The 16013-nt window shown below is 43.5% G+C and overlaps 1 protein-coding gene across 1 annotated transcript in view; it reads left to right on the top strand.

Moving 5' to 3' along the window:
* Positions 1-1284: 1284 nt before the first annotated feature.
* Positions 1285-16013, top strand: part of Taf3 (TATA-box binding protein associated factor 3) — a 190517-nt gene continuing 175788 nt past the window's right edge. Inside the window, exons 1-2 of the mRNA XM_008825121.3 lie at positions 1285-1665; positions 12063-12305. Of these exons, the coding sequence (XP_008823343.1) occupies positions 1500-1665; positions 12063-12305 (409 nt within the window). The 5' untranslated portion in view covers positions 1285-1499. The remainder of the gene's footprint in view (positions 1666-12062; positions 12306-16013) is intronic.

Below are 16013 nucleotides of genomic sequence, written 5' to 3'. Positions count from 1 at the left end.
TCCCGCATTCTGGATAGATCTTTGTGACTGGCAATATCTAAAGCAGCAAACCAGATTTTTAAAAAATTTTTTTATTTTTGAAGTAGAGTACATTATACTCCGGAGGCAGAGGTAGGTGGAGCTCTGTGAGTTCAAGGCCAGCCTGGTCTACATAGTGTGTTCCAGGCCACCTGGGGCTACAAGGGGACCCTGTCGCAAAAAGACAAAAAACAAAACAAAATAAAATAAGCCCTTGCAAAATTCTGCATTAAAATATTATCTTTAAAAAAATCTTTAAAAAATATTTTTTATTATTTTTATTTTATGTGTACGAATGTATTGCCTGCATGTATGTGAGTGCACCCGTGTCGTGCAATGCCACGGAGGTCATAAGAGGGCTGCAGATTCCCTTGGAACTGGAGTTAAGGACCCACCATGTGGGTGCTGGGAATCGAACCCGAGTCCTCTGCAAGAGCAGTGTTCTAAACTGCTGAGCCATCTCTCCAGCCCCAAAATGTTATTTATCTTGTTCACTGCTTTTAGTGAGGCCCACTAGAGAGTTCCCCCTTAATTCCAGCCCTATTGTGCAAGACTTTGAATGATACGCTGAATAAGTTGGGTTAATTTATTACTTTTTGCTGTTTGAAGACAGGGTCTCTATAGGTAGTCTAAGTTGGCCTCTAACTTGTGACTCTCCTGCCTCAGTCTCCTGGGCAAACAGGTTGAATTTTATTCAAACTGTGCAGTGGCAAGCAGCCAGAGCCTTTTCTTCTAATTCCTTTTAGATCTTATGTATTTATTTTGTGTGTTCCTCTGTTTTGTTTTGTGTAGTTTGAGACAGCAGCTCTCTACACAACCCTGACTGGTCTCGAACTCGCTATGCAGACCAGGCTGGGCCTTGAGCTCACAGGGAGCTGCCTACTTCTGCCTCGGGAGTGCTGGGGTTAAAGGCGTGCACCACCATACCCGGTCTTACTTTATATTTTATTTTTATTATTTTATTTGGGTCTACGAAGACTGAGTCAAATCTGCGCTTGGGGAAGCATCTTAAATGGCTATGCCCGCAATCTGAGCCTTCGCCCTGCACACTCCGACGTCATCCTTCTCCGTTGCCGGGCGAGGAAGACTCCGGCACCTGTAGTCTGGGGAGGGGGCGGGGCGCATCCTCCACCTGCGCTCAGACTTTCGGTTTCCGGCCGACTTCCAGGCCCGAGAGTCGATCCCGAGCCCACAGCTCCGCTCCCACGGGGCGGAGCTTGCGCCTCGTCGCTCTCGGCCATCGGCTCGTGCTGCCTAGCCCCGGCGGCCGTCCAGCTGGAGGCGGAGCGAGCCCAAAATGGCGGCTCTCAGGCTGGCGCGCTCTGTGCTGCTGAGGCTTTGAGGTGGTCGCCCCGGGTCGCAAGGGGGACGATTTCCCCGCCGCGGGCCCCCCTAGAATGAATCGGGGGCTTTGCTGAGATCAGGCGGCGGGGCTGGAGAGCAGTGGCAGCAAAGGGCTGCGGTGGCGTCCACGCAGCGGGATGTGCGAGAGTTACTCCAGGTCGTTGTTGAGGGTCTCGGTGGCGCAGATCTGCCAGGCGCTGGGCTGGGACTCGGTGCAGCTCAGCGCCTGCCACCTCCTCACCGACGTGCTGCAGCGCTACCTGCAGCAGCTGGCCCGGGGCTGCCATCGGTACTCTGAACTCTGTGAGTACCCGGGCTGGGCGGAGGCAGGGCTGCCCCAAGCCGGTCACGAGTGACACTTCGGCCTCCCGGTCCCTCGGTCGGCGTCCCGTCCCGTGGTGGCGTTCCGAAGGCCGCCTCGCGGTGGGTGCTGGCCGGGATGCGCCGGCCCCGGGCTTCCAGCGTCCCCTGCCAACTCCACATCCCTTAGGTGCTCTTCCTCCTCCGCTAACTTCCCGCCAGCAGCCGGGGGGGGGGGGGGTCCCCGCGCCCGGCTCTAGCCGCCTCGCCTCTGGGCATCCCTGCGCGGGTGCCTGGCTCGCTCGCTCGCTCCGTCTCCCGCCGGCCAGAAGCATCCCCGAGGGCTCTCCCCGTCTCTCACCTTGGTCCTCGCCTCCCTCGCCCGCAAACTACTCCAACTAGTTGTCAGGCGCTCCGTCTACCGGCCGTTTCTCTCCAGGCTGGCCGTTCTTGAGCTCCTAACTGCACAGGCTCGTTGACAGCTCTGCTCTGTCGCCGCATCGCCCTTTTCTACTTCTAGGGGTCCATTGGTGTCGATTCCGCTGGTTAATCTTCACGAGCATTTCAGCTCCCGACTGACTTCCTCCTTGATGCTTTTATAGTCGGTGTTTATCGAAATGTGGTAGAGAAAACTATAGGGAATATGTAGGGTGGTCCGGGTAATCTGGGCTCCAGTATTTATTGACTTTTAAGTGCATGTTTCATAGTGTCTATAGCTGGTGGTGTTTAATAATTTGGAATGTTTCAGTTGAAGCCGCAGATCATTTTATTGCTGTGTGAAGCATGCATATGTGTATTTGTGTTGTGCTGAGGGTTATACCATTCATTTAAATTTCAGGAGATGACTTTTAAGTTAGTGGGCTGGAGAACTAAATGAAGTGTTTCAAATTTTGTTCTCTTAAGGTGGTTCCTACCTTTAAAAATTAAGACTCACTGTATTTCGTAGATTTAAGAAGAAAGCACAGCAGGAACATGCACAGGATTATGACAGCAATTAACGTGAGTTCCCTAGAGCAAGCGATAAGTAAATCTTAAAATCTAAGCAAGTCATAGATTCCAAATTCTGCTCCTGTCAAAATAATCTGACCATAGTACACATTAGATCCTGTCCATGGTATAAAGCTCATCCTGACAGTCATCTTTAAAAATTTTTCAATTGCGTTCCATTGGCAGCAGTTTAAAATTTAACCTTTTTTTTTTTTTTTAAAAAAAGATTTGTTTGTGTGTGTGTGTGTGTGTGTGTGCATGTGTGCATGTATGCCACATGCATGCCAGTGCCTGCAGAAGCCAGAAGAGAGTATCAGCCTGGAGCTAGAGTTACAGGCAGTTTGGAGCCTCCTGATGTTCTAGGAACTGAACTCAGGACCTCTGGAAGAGCAGGAAGTGCTTTTAAGCACTGAGCCATCTCTCCAGCCCCTAAAAATCTAAACTCTTAGCAGCACACAATTTATGAACTAGAATGAACTAGAGTTTTTCTTATCTTCTGCCAGCCTGCCATACTAATTTGCCACCACCCTGAGCTGCCTGCCTTTTCCAACTCCTTTGAAGGTATCTACTCCTATTTACACACTGTTTCACTGAGTATTCTTCTCTTCCTGATCCACCAGCAGTACAACTTACAGTTTAAGATTTACTTATTGCTTGCTGTAGGGAACTCATGTTATCTGCTATCATAATCCTGTGCACATTTCCGCTGTGCTCTTTATCATTTTGCTTTGTAATTGTATGTGTGTATCCTTTCCCAGGAGACAGATTGATTATATTCATATTTTGCACAGGTACCATGATCTAATTGTGACACAGGCGCACACCCTGGTTGTACTTGTATTATCCTAGTGTGGGGCCAAAATGTTATAGACATTGAAGAAATAGTTGTTCAATAAATGAATGAACTGATAGTCTACAACAGGATCTCTCTGTAGCCCCAGCTGTCCTGGAACTCACTATGTAGACCAGGCTGGCCTTGAACTCACAGAGATCCACCTGTCTCTGCCTCCCAAGTGCTGGAACTAAAGGTGTGTGCCACCACACCTGGCCTTTGACTGCGCTTTCTGAGTTCCTAAAATGTACTGTTTTACTTTTTCTTTGTTTTTGAGTGCTTGATTTTACTTTGAAGTTAGAAACTCCAAAGTGATATTCCTTCAGTGTCATTTTGAAAGTCTGCCAGCGGCAGAATATTCTCCTTTTGCTTCTTTTCCTTCAGGCCCCACCTCTGTTGTCTCTGAATATCCTGTTGCCATTATGGTTAGGACAGGTTGCTACCTAGTTCCCTAAGTAAAGACAGTACATCCTCTGGGTTCTCAAAATATCCCCTGAATACATAGTTACCTCCCTGCCTGGAAGTTCATGAAATTAGGCATTCCAAAGTGGTTAAGGGATCACTGTAGTGCTTAATTGAACCTTTTCCTGATTATCCAGTTTTTCTAATCAGTTTTCCCTTTTTAGTGAGTATGTGATTGTCACATTTATTACTCCTCATTTTGATTTGGTGACTGGTTAGCAATGTTCATTTAGACAGACATTTTTAGATTAGTTTTTTGTTCTCTCCATATTTTAAAATTGAATTTTGGAAACTCCGGTTATCATTATCCATCTTGTATCCACCCCTATAAATTCCCTTTGTATATATTTATTTTATTTATTATTTATTTATTTGTCTTTTTTGAGACATGGTTTCCCTGTAGCCCGGGCTAGCCTAGAACTCACAGAGATCCCCTGCCTCTGCCTCCCTAGTGCTGGGATTAAAGTCATCCTAGAATGTGCCACCACACCTGGCTTTATTTATTATTGTTATTTTGTGTGTTTGACTGTATTGCCTGCATGTATGTAAGTGCACCAGTGTTGTGCAGTGCCCACAGAAGTCAGAAGAGAGTATTGGATTCCTCTGGAACTGGAGTTACAGACGGTTGTTAGCAGCCATGTAGATGCTGGGAATCAAACCCGGGTCTTCTGCAAGAGCACCCAGTGCTCTTAACTGCTGAGCCATCTGTCCAGCCCTCTCTTTTATTTTTGACAAACATTTATTGAGCGCTACTTATAAGCCTTGTGCTGAGTGTTGTGAACATGAAGTTACCAAGATACAAATTGATGGCATGTGTTCCTTTTTCTAAAAACTCTCCTGAAGTTAAAGAGTTAGAAGTTATTATTAATTCAGCTAATAATGAATTTAAAAATTTTCCCCAGGTAGCAGTTTTTCTGTAGTATTCCAGAGCATTTCTTTCCTTCTTTCTTTCTTTCCTTCTTTCTTTCTTTCTTTCTTTCTGTTTTGTTTTCTTCCTTCCTTCCTTCCTTCCTTCCTTCCTTCCTTCCTTTCTTTCTTTCTTTCTTTCTTTCTTTCTTTCTTTCTTTCTTTCTTTCTTTCCGTCTTTTTGGTCTTTTTGAGACAAGGTCCCCCTGCAGCCCCAGCTGGCCTGGAACTCACTATGTAGACCAGGCAGGCCTTGAAATCACAGAGATCTGCCTGCCTCTGCCTCCCAAATGCTGGTACTACAGGTGTGTGCCACCACGCCCGGCCAGAGCATGTATTTCTTGATGTGTGTGTGTTATATATGAAGTATGTATGGAAACACTGAAAATGGGTAAATCTTTCAGAACGATTCTTGAAGACCAGCACTCTAAATTATTTCATGGTACCAACAGTAAATACAATATGTGTACAAAGGGGAGTGATTTTAGCTATGGATTCCAGGGTAGGATTGCTTTGAAGAAAAAAGGTAAGATTTGAGTTGAGCTGTGAGGTATGGTTGTATAAAAGTGGAGAGAATTCTGGGTCAGAAACAGCGTAAAATAAGATGTGAGAGCTAAAAGTGCCCAGTAAGAGTGATCAGCTTGCCACGTGTAGCTAGTTCATTGGAAGAATATTCGAGGATAATATTCAGGAGTGAAATCAGGTAATCGAGGGACACAAGGCTTTACAAAAGGAGGCTAATACAGGGGAATTGCTGAGGACTCAAGGCAGGCTTGGGCTCCCTAGTTAAGTTCCAGGCCAGCCTCTGCTATGTGATGAGACCTTGACTCAAAACAAAACAAAACGAAACAAAACAGCAACAACTTTACAAAAGAAATAAAGTATGGGCCAGTCATGGTGGCATACACCCTGTAATCCGAACATGGAGGAAGATTGCATGTTCAAGGCCAGCAATATAGAAGACAGGAGAGATATAGGAAGGGAAGAAATGTAATTTTTAAAAAAAGCAAAGAATATTTCATGCTCCTAAGTAGGGAAATATTCTGATAAAAGTGATATTTTAAGAGCTGGGCTTGGTGGCACCACACCTTTAGTCCCAGCACTCAGGAAGCAGAGGCAGCCGGATCTCTGTGAGTTCAAGGCCAGTCTGGTCTGCATAGTGTGTTCCAGGACAGCTGTGGCTGCAGGGAGACCTTGTCTCAAAAAGACAAAAACAAAACAAAACAAAACAAAAAAAAAAGTGATATTTTAAGAAAATTGTACCAACAGTGAAGTGTCAGATTCAAGTAGGTAGAACTTGAAGCTACAGTTGTGCCCACTTATCTCCACTTTTACCTCTAAAATTCCCCTGAGCTGGGCATAGTAGCTCACATCTGTGATCCCAGCATACAGAAGGCTGTTTGAGGATAGCCTGTGCTACATGATGAGTTCCATGTCTGTGAGAGCTATATTTCTAGACTCTGTCTCAACAAACTACCCAGCCAACCAAACAACAACAAAACTTTTAGCTAACCCAGTCATGGATAGACTATTATAAAAATAAACATTTCATAAATCTTGAATAACTTTATAGAGTATATTGTGATTTTTCTCTTTAAGTATTAGATGTAATGTCTTATATGCCCAATGTATAAATTATTGTAATTGTTATTTAAAGCAAAACTATAGTTTATATAGGGTTTGGAACTGTCCAGGTTTCTGGCATCCATGGGATGGGCGGGGGAATATACCCTCCATAGATAAAGGGGGAATCACTTTTTGCTGATTTAGTCATAGAAGGCGTGCAGACTCAGGAAAGAAAAAGGGGAGCGTCACAATGCCTCAGATTGAGACTGAAGCATGCAGAAGAGTTTAAGATGGTTCAGTTTTCTTTTTCTTTTGGTCTTTGAGACATGGTCTCCCTGTAGCTGTAGCTGGCCTAGAACTCTCAGAAGTCCACCTGCCTCTGCCTCCCAAGTGCTGGTATTAAAGTTGTGCTCAACCACGCCCGGCCAGATGGTTCGTTTTTTTACACTGAAAGTGATAAAGACTTTAATAAGAATTGAAATATGTATCTATCTTAAATAAGAAGAGGAATGACTATTATTCATCTTTTTTTGTGCATCACTGAAAAAGTGTTTGACCTGGTGAAATGGTTTAGTGGGTAAAGGTGCTGGCCGCCGAGTCTGATGACCTGAGTTCAATCCCTGGATCCACATGGTGGAGGGAGAATGGAGTCAGGCAGGTTGTCCTCTGACCTACACACACCCACACCCACACACACACACACACACCCACTAATGAATAAATTAATGAAAAAAGTGTTGGCAGTTAGTGAGCATCCTACGTTGACCGTGCTGTCCTCTCCTACTGCCTCTTTCATGTCTTTAAACTGTTAATCCTTCACTCTGTTTCCTTTCAGACTTGACTTTTTTTTTCTTTTTTCTTTCTTTTTTTTTTTTCAGTCTTTTTGAGACAGCGTCTTCCTGTAGCTCCAGCTGGCCTGGAACTCACAGAGATCCACCTGCCTCTGCCTCCCAACTGCTGGGATTAAGTCATGCACCACCAGGCCTGGGTCTCGGGCTTTTATTTTTTGAGACATTCTCATTATGTAGCCAAGACAGACCTTGAACCTACAGTCCTCCTGCCTCAGCCTCTGAAGTGTAGGGTTTAACAGGAGGGCATCAGCATGCCCAGCATTCTTCCTGACTTTTTTATGTCCCTGCAAACACATGCAATGTATATTTCTGGCAAATTTTGGTATTTCTTTTTCCATTTACAAAGTGACTTAATTTCAGGCATACTGAAAATAAATAGAAATACACAGTCCGGTTCTCCATCGCTGTGACATGTACCTGAGAAGAACAGTTTAAAGGAAGAAACATGGCTTTACAGGCATGTGGTGAGGCAGAACTTCATGATGGCAAGAACCTGTACCAGAGCAAAATTGTTCATAGAAGCCAGGGGACAGCAGGGACTAGGGACAAGCAAGCCCTCAGAGCCCCCCTCCCTTCAGGAATCCCAACACATTACAGATAGGTCAGTGGACTATACCACTGATGGAGGCAGAGCTCTCGTCATCCAGTCATGTCTCAGTCATGGAGCCACCAACTGGGGACCCCTCATATCCAGATGAGCACATCCTGAGTTTGAAGTGACCACGGACACACTGCTGAGACAGGAGAATTGCTGTGAGCTTGAGGCCAACCTGGGCTACATAGTTCAGGTCAGCTAGAGCTGCATAACAAGATCCTGTCTCAAAAAAACAATGAAAAAAAGGAGGGGGGCTGGGAAGGTGTTGGGGAGATGGTTCATCAAAGAAAGAGCACTAGCACCCATATGGTGGCTCACAACTTTCTGTAACTCCAGTTCTATGGAATCCAACTCTCTCTTCTGGCCTCTGTAGGCATGAGTGCACTTGCATACATGCACACAAAGCACTCATACGTATAAAATAAAGATAAACAGAAAACTTAAAAGAAGAGTTTTAACTATATCATAATTAGAATATTATAAAAACTAATTTGAAATAACTTTTTTAGAGTATAATGTGTTTTTCTGTTTTAATGTTGGTTATAATCTCTTACTATACCTAATTTATAAATCAGCAGTGACACAGCCCTGTAAGCCCAGCCCAGCACTAGGGAGGTTAAGGCAGGAGGATCATGTGTTCTAAAATAGCCTGGGCTTTGTAGTGAGAACTTGTCTCAAAGAAACAATAAAAACAAAACAAAACCCCTCAGGCTGTTTGGAAGGGAAGAACTAGAATTTTCATGGAAATTTTAAAAGATGCTAGAGCCTTAGGATGGGCATAGGCAAAAGTTGCTTTTGTAAAGAAAATCTCACTGTATCCAACTTATTGTCTTTTGGTTTTTATCCATTTTATAGAATTTTTTTCCAATATATATTTCTTTTTTCTTCTTCTTTATTTATTTATTTTTTTGGTCTTTTTGAGACAGGGTCTCCCTGTAGCCCCAGCTGGCTTGGAACTCACTGTGTAGACCAGGCTGGCCTCAAACAGAGATCTGTGTGCCTCTTCCTCTGAAGTGCAGGGATTAAAGGCATGTGCCACCATGCCCGGCTTCCAATATATATTTCTATAGAATTTTTGTGCATTTCATATAATACATCTTAATCATATTTAGACCTCCCCTATCTGCACCCCATAGTTCACCCCACTGGATTTCATGCATTCTGTCATATATGTTAAGGCCTATTGAATCAAGTTTGTGTCCCCAGATGTCCTTTAGTGTGAGTTCATCCACTGGAACCTATCTGGTCAGCCTATTTACTGTTACTCCCTTAAAGAAGACCAATTGTTCCTCACCCAGCAGTGATCAGCTGCCAATAGTTCCTTGGCTGAGGTTGGGGCTTCTTCCCATTCCCTAGTTCTAGGCTGGGTTTTTGTCTGGTTTGAGTTTGCATGGGTCTTGTGTGTGCTGTCACCATTGCTGTAAATTCGTATGAACAAGTTCCCAGAAGCCTGGAAAACTCTGTTTCCTTGTGGCCATCCACCATCCCTGTCTCTTACAGTCTTTCTGCCCCCTCTTCCACAATGGTCCCTGAACCCTGGATGGGTGAGTTTTAATATAGGAGTTCTATCCAGGGACACACACTCTGCAATCTCTTATTCTCTATGTTTTGGCCTGTTGTGGCTTTCTGTGTTCATCACCCTCTGTTGCATGAGGAAGCTTTGTTGGTGAGAGTTGAGAGATGCATTGTTGTTCTCTCTACCTCCTGTTCCACTGTGCTCCCTGAGCCTTAGGTATAGCAGTTCCATTGTAGATGTGTTACTTAGGGCTGGGCATCTCATAGACACTTGTTCTCTGTGTGTGACCAGTTGTGGAACTTTGTAATAATTTGATTTAATAATAATAATAATCTTTGTAATAATCTGTTGAAAGACGAAGCTTCTTTGATGAGTGGTGTGTAGTATACTTGCCTGTAAATATAAGGATCCATATTTAACATATAGTAAGAAATTACATTTGTCTAGGGTTGTAACAGATGCCAGGTTTTCTCAAGGATCTATGATCTCTCCAGCCAGGTGTATTTGGCTGTGTTTACAGTATCACACATGAACTCCCCTCCCATCGAGTGGGCTTTAAGTCCAATTAGATAACTGTTGATTACCTCCAAGATGAAAGTGTCACTACTGCACTGTGCTGGTCATTGTTGTGGTTATTGGCTTTAAAGCTGGGTTTGGACCATTGATTGATTGTCTCCCTTAACAGCTTCTGTACTGTCCTCTGAAACTGTGAGAGCCAGTCCTCAGGGAGGAGGCTTCCAGGTCAGTTCCAGCTCCATTGCTCCCAGTCCTATATCTGAAGTATATCCTGTCTTCAGCAACAGGGTCTTACCTTCAAGTTCTGGGAGGTAATCAAGGCCTGTGGCAATAGCCTGTGTTATTTTGGGAGTCTCTTGGACTGCCCTGACCAACTACTCAAAGGGAGTTTTCTGTCTGGCACTGTGTTTTTCCTTGTTATATAGCCTTCAGCTATACACATGCACTCATACATACAGATATTGTATGTGTATTTTTCAATAGATTTTTGAACTAATACTTTTCTTTCTGGTATTTCACATCGCATAAACAAACATTATTTATCTTTCTTGTTTCTTTCCCTGTCTAAGCCTCTCTTTTCTTTCCCCAGTTAAAGTACTCCCATTTCCTCCAAAACCTTTGATAAGACCTGTCTCCTGGAACTGGAGAGATGGCTCAGCGGTTAAGAGCACAGACTGCTCTTGCAGAGGACCTGGGTTCAATTCCCAGCATCCACATGGCGGCTAAGACGAATCATCCTTAACTCCAGTTCCAGGGCAATCCAATGCCCTCTTCTGACTCCGCAGCATTGCATGACATGGGTGCACTCACACACATTCAGGCAATATACTCATACACATAAAATAAAAATAATAAAATATTTAAAAAGACCTTTCTCCTATTATCACTCATCTCTTGAGCTCTTTCTTCACCTTTACACCCCCCTGTATAGCTCTCCTTCTTCCCTTCCCAGCTAAATATCCTCACTTTCCCCATGTCCTCTTGGTATCTATCACCTGTCTCCTACTGTCCTCCTCTTTTGGGTTCCTTCTTTCTCTTTACTTCCATGCTTCCTTTCCATTTTCCTAGCTCCTGCGGTTACATCAGGGTATATATCCGCATACAAAGATTTGGTGCTAGCATCCACAAATGAGAGAGAACATATGCTGCTTATTTTTCTGAATCTGTGTTACTTCACTTAGTGTAACAGTTTCTAGTTCTAGTTCCATCCATTTACCTACAAATTTCATCTCTCTCTCTCTCTTTAATCCTCTGTTTAGAACTCCATTGTGTAAATGTGTACCACATTTTCATTATTTGTCAGTCGAGGGGCATTTCGGTTTCTTTTTCTTAGCTATTGTGAAAAGAGCAGCAACAAACATGGATGCACAAGTATCTCTGCAGTAGGATGAGCCCTTTGGACATATGCCAAGGAGTGAGGGGTATAACCAGATCATATGGCAGATTTACTTTTAGTTTTTTTTTGGTCTTTTTGAGACAGGATCTCCCTATGGCCTCAGCTGGACTGGAACTCACGGTGTAGACTAGGCTAGCCTTGAACTCACAGAGATCTGCCTGCTTCTGTCTCCCCAGTGCTGGGATTAAAAGCGTGCACCACCACGCCCAGCTTATAATTTTATCTTTTTGACAGGCTCTCATTTTGTAACCCTGACTGGCCTGGAATTGTAGATCAGGCTGGCCTAGAACTCAAAGAGATCCACCTGCCTCTGCCTCCTGAGTACTAGCATTAAAGGCATGTGCCACCACACCCAGAAATCAGCTTGGTAATATTTAAGTGCTCTGATAATGCTGTTTAAAATCTAGAATCTTTTTCTAATAACTTTTAATAAATTTGTATTTATTTTTATTTCATGGATACGTCTGTTTTACCTGCATGTAAATACACCCTTGTCATGCAGTGCCCTCAGAGGCCAGAGGAGGGTGGAAGATCCCCTGGTACTGGAGTTACAGACAGTTGTTAGCCACCATATGGGTGCTGGGACCTGAACCAGGGTCCTGTGTAAGAACAGCCAGTGCTTTTAACTCCTGAGCAATCTCTGCAGCCCTAGTGACTATGTTTTGAATAGGTAGTATATTTGATTTTGAGCTGTATATTAACACATTTTTTTCTTAATACTTTGAAAATAATTGTGGGCTTTTCTTCAAGTGATATGATTTGCTTTGTTTCAGATGGCCGAACAGACCCCATTTTGGATGATGTTGGTGAAGCTTTCCAACTTATGGGGGTTAATCTGCATGAATTAGAAGACTATATTCATAATATTGAGCCTGTCACCTTCGCCCATCAGATTCCTTCATTTCCTGTTAGCAAGAACAATGTCCTTCAGTTCCCGCAGCCTGGGAGTAAAGGTGCCGAGGAGAGAAAAGCGCACGTTCCCGATTACCTGCCACCCATCGTGTCTTCTCAAGAAGGTTTGTCATTGCTTAATCCTCATGTGTTGGTGACTGCTTTGATGGAGTGCTCATCATTTTAGGTTTCCATGCTCTGCCAACATACACATTCTAGAAATACAGTCTCAGCATTTGCATGTTATTTACGACTTCTTCCAGCCTCTAAACAAATGTACTTGCAGCAGTGTTGTCAGACAGAACCGTGGTGTGATCAAGGCTCTCTGTGATGAGGCATTCATTTCCTTGTAAATCTTAGATAGGAGAGAACCAGAATGAGACCACCCAGAGTCCTTTCAATGCATGTATGATATGAGACTGGAATATTGAGTTAGAAGAGGATTGAAACAAAAAGAAAACTTGAGGTATCTCTTCTCCTCCCCAGTTCTTAGATTATTTTAGAGTTGAATGCCATCCCTGTGCCCTTGGGATAATGCGTGCATTGTGAGCACTCACTGATAGGCAGACTTGGATCTGTTTTTTAGGATGAGTAGAAATCATTTTCGTTCTGTTTAGAGCTTTTGATTTTAAAGCGGATGTGGATGTAGCCCAGTTAGAAGAGTGCTTGCCAGGCATGCAGGACCCCCCCGAGTTCAGCCCCAGCGGTGATAATGGCACATGCCTGTAATCCCAGCAGTCAGCAGGTTGAAACTGGAGTATCTGGAGTTGAAGGTCATCCTAGGCTATATGGTGAGTTATAAGCAGCCTGAGCTACATGGGACCTTGTCTGGGAAAAAAAAAAAAAAGAGAGAGAGAGATGAAGGTGAGCAAATGCATGCAGATAGATAATGAGTGGTGTTTGCCAAGACTAGGGTTTAAGGAATGCAGGTGTATGTTTAGTGAAGACAGAAACTTAAGTTTGGGAAGATAAGTTTTAGAAATGGATGGTGGTAATGCTAGTATAATAGTGTGAATATACTCAACAGCACAGGACTGTGCACCTGAAAATGGTGAACAGCCCCTGATAAGTGGACTCTCCAGTATTTGTCTCTTGCGGCTGACTTATTTCGCATACCATCGTGTGTTCAGGGTTTATCTATGGGGTACCATGTGTCGGGGTTGTCTTCCTTTTATGGCTAACGTTACATTATTTGTATATGCCACACCTATTTCGATAGACATTGGTTGTTTTCTGCCTTGTGAATAAGGCTGCTATGAATGTCGGAATATAAACTCCTGTCCGAGTCCTTGCTCTCACTTCTTTTGTGGGTACACCGGAAGAAACTTCTTTGGGGGGTACACTGGAAGTAAGCTTGCTATATTACACTGTACTACACAACATAGAGTTTTGTTAGTTTGGTGCTGGAGGTTGAACTCAGGGCCTTGCCATGCTAAGTACAAGCTCCGTCACTGGCATGGCGACTAATAGATCTAATTTTGTTTTCTAATTACATTTTATTTGTGTATGGATTTGTGGAGGTCAGAGCTGGTTCTCTCCTTCCACCATGTGGGTCCTGGGGCTCCAACTCAGGTCATCAGACTTGGTAACAAGGGCCCTTACCCACTGAGCCATCTTGCTCACCCCGGTGTCTGGCTGATTTCGGAGGAACCGTGCTTCTGTTTTCTACAGCAACTGCCGTCATTTCCCTCCAGCCGGCAGTGGCCAAAGGTTGCAGTTTGTTGCAGTTTGTTTTGTACAATCTTTTGTTCCACTTGCTAGTTTTTGAAGTATTACGCATTTGTTTCAAAAACTGGATAAATACTGGACCTGAGTTGTAGAGCGTTGTTGTGGATTATTGTGACTTACTGTGAGACCCTGGCTCCAGAATGCAGTGGGCTCTACTGAGCACCAGTGCTGTAATTCAGGGTGCTGAGAATGAAGCCCTGAATCATTCTGTCCATAGCCAGGGTAGATGTGGAAGGCACTTCCTGCAACCTTTCTTAATGTGTGTGTGTATGTGTGTGTGTGTGATGTGAGCATGTAGGGGGCTGTACATGTGTGTGGAAGCCAGAGGGGGATAGCAGGTGATCTGCTCTTTGCCCTGCCTTATTCACTTGAGACGTGGTTTCACACAGAATCTCCTGTTCAGCTATGCTGGTTGACTAGCAAACTCAGTGAACCTCCTGTCTCTACAGCCCTGGGGTTACAGGTATGCATGGCCACACTCAACTTTTTGCATGAGTGCTGGGACTACAAGTTCAGGTCCTCATGCTTGAGCAGCAAGTGCTTACCCACTGAACCATCTCCCCAGATTCCTTGCTTTAACCCTTTATTGATTTTTTTTTTGATTGATTGATTGTTTTGTCTGTATGTATGTAAGTACACCCATATCATGCAGTGCCTATGGTGGTCAGAACAGGGCTTCAGATCCCTCTGGAACTGGTTACCGTTGTTAGCTACCATGTGGGTGCTGGGAATCAAACTTGGATCCTCTGTAAGAGCAGACAGTATACCACCTCTCCAGCCCCTGCTGTAACCTTTTGAAAAGTTACCATGGTTTTCTGGTTTGAGCCCCTTATGAAACAGATACTACTCAATAGCTTAGCACCTTCCCCCTTAAGGTTGTGTGGATTAATACTGTCTGGAGCCAGGAATTAGAATTGACAGGGCCAAGGCTGGTGCTTCAACAAAGAACACCTTAGTAAATATTGAATAGCGTTAAACTGAATTTGTACAATATTGACAGTAGAAGCCCCTTGTTTCTCTTTCCTCTAGGTCTACTAGTGTCATCAACAGGCCTTGGCAGTCTGCAGGTGCTCCTCAGTCATTGTCACCTTTCTTGTAACTGCTGGGCCTGCTGCTCCTCACCACCTTGGTTTGTGAATTAATAACCTCCGTTACTGTTGGGAAAACTTCTCTTTAAACTCTTTGTTGCTTAATGTTAATGTTTTAATCTTAGAAGCCTACTTTTATTACATTTTCTTTAAACAGAAAGGCATTTACCTCAAAAGTGTAACAACTACATTTAAATAACAATATTAACAAAGGATTGGGGGTGGGTAGTAATTGGATTGAACAAAAGCCTATTTTCTCTTTTCATTGAGGCTGTGAATACCAGGTAGTCCCAGAAGTTTTTTCTTGTTATTGTCATTAAATATGATTGATTAAATATCCAAATCACTTCATGAAAGTATTGGTCTTTTGAGACAGGGTCTCCTTGTATCTAGCCCCAGATGGCCTGGGATTGGCTATGTAGACCAGGCTGGCCTTGAACTCAGAGAGATCTGCCTGCCTCTGCCTCCTGAGTACTGGAATTACAGGCATGAGCCAGAGAATTAATCTTTGTATATCTCTGAAATTCTTATCTTCAGTCTACTAGTGCACAAAATTCGTGATTGTGCTAAAACATAAATAAAAATGAAATGTTGGGGGCTGGAGAGTTGTCTTAGTGCTTAAGAGCACTGACTGATCTTGCAGAGGACCCAGGTTTGATTCCCAGCATCCATGTGACAGCTAACAACTGTCTTAAGTTTAGCTCCAGGGGATCCAATGCTCTCTTCTGACTGCTGAGGGCATTGCATGACACAGGTGCACCTACACACATGAATGCAACACATTCATACACATAAAATAAAAATAATAAATACAATATTTTAAAAAATGAAGTACTGGGAGGAAATGAATTAGAAGTTAAAGAAATGATATTATTGTTTGTAAGTAATTGGTACATTAATGACTTTCAAAATCATGCATTCATGAGTTTTTTTTTTTAATTTTTAAAAATGATTTATTTAATAACAACATACTTAGAAGAAGCATATCATTACAACACAATTGACATATTCAATAAT

Source organism: Nannospalax galili, unplaced genomic scaffold (assembly GCF_000622305.1).
Source record: "Nannospalax galili isolate Female #2095 unplaced genomic scaffold, S.galili_v1.0 scaffold209, whole genome shotgun sequence".
In the NCBI taxonomy this organism is placed as follows: domain Eukaryota; kingdom Metazoa; phylum Chordata; class Mammalia; order Rodentia; family Spalacidae; genus Nannospalax; species Nannospalax galili.
Note: the sequence above shows the minus strand (reverse complement) of the source record. Positions and strands in the feature narration are given on the sequence as shown.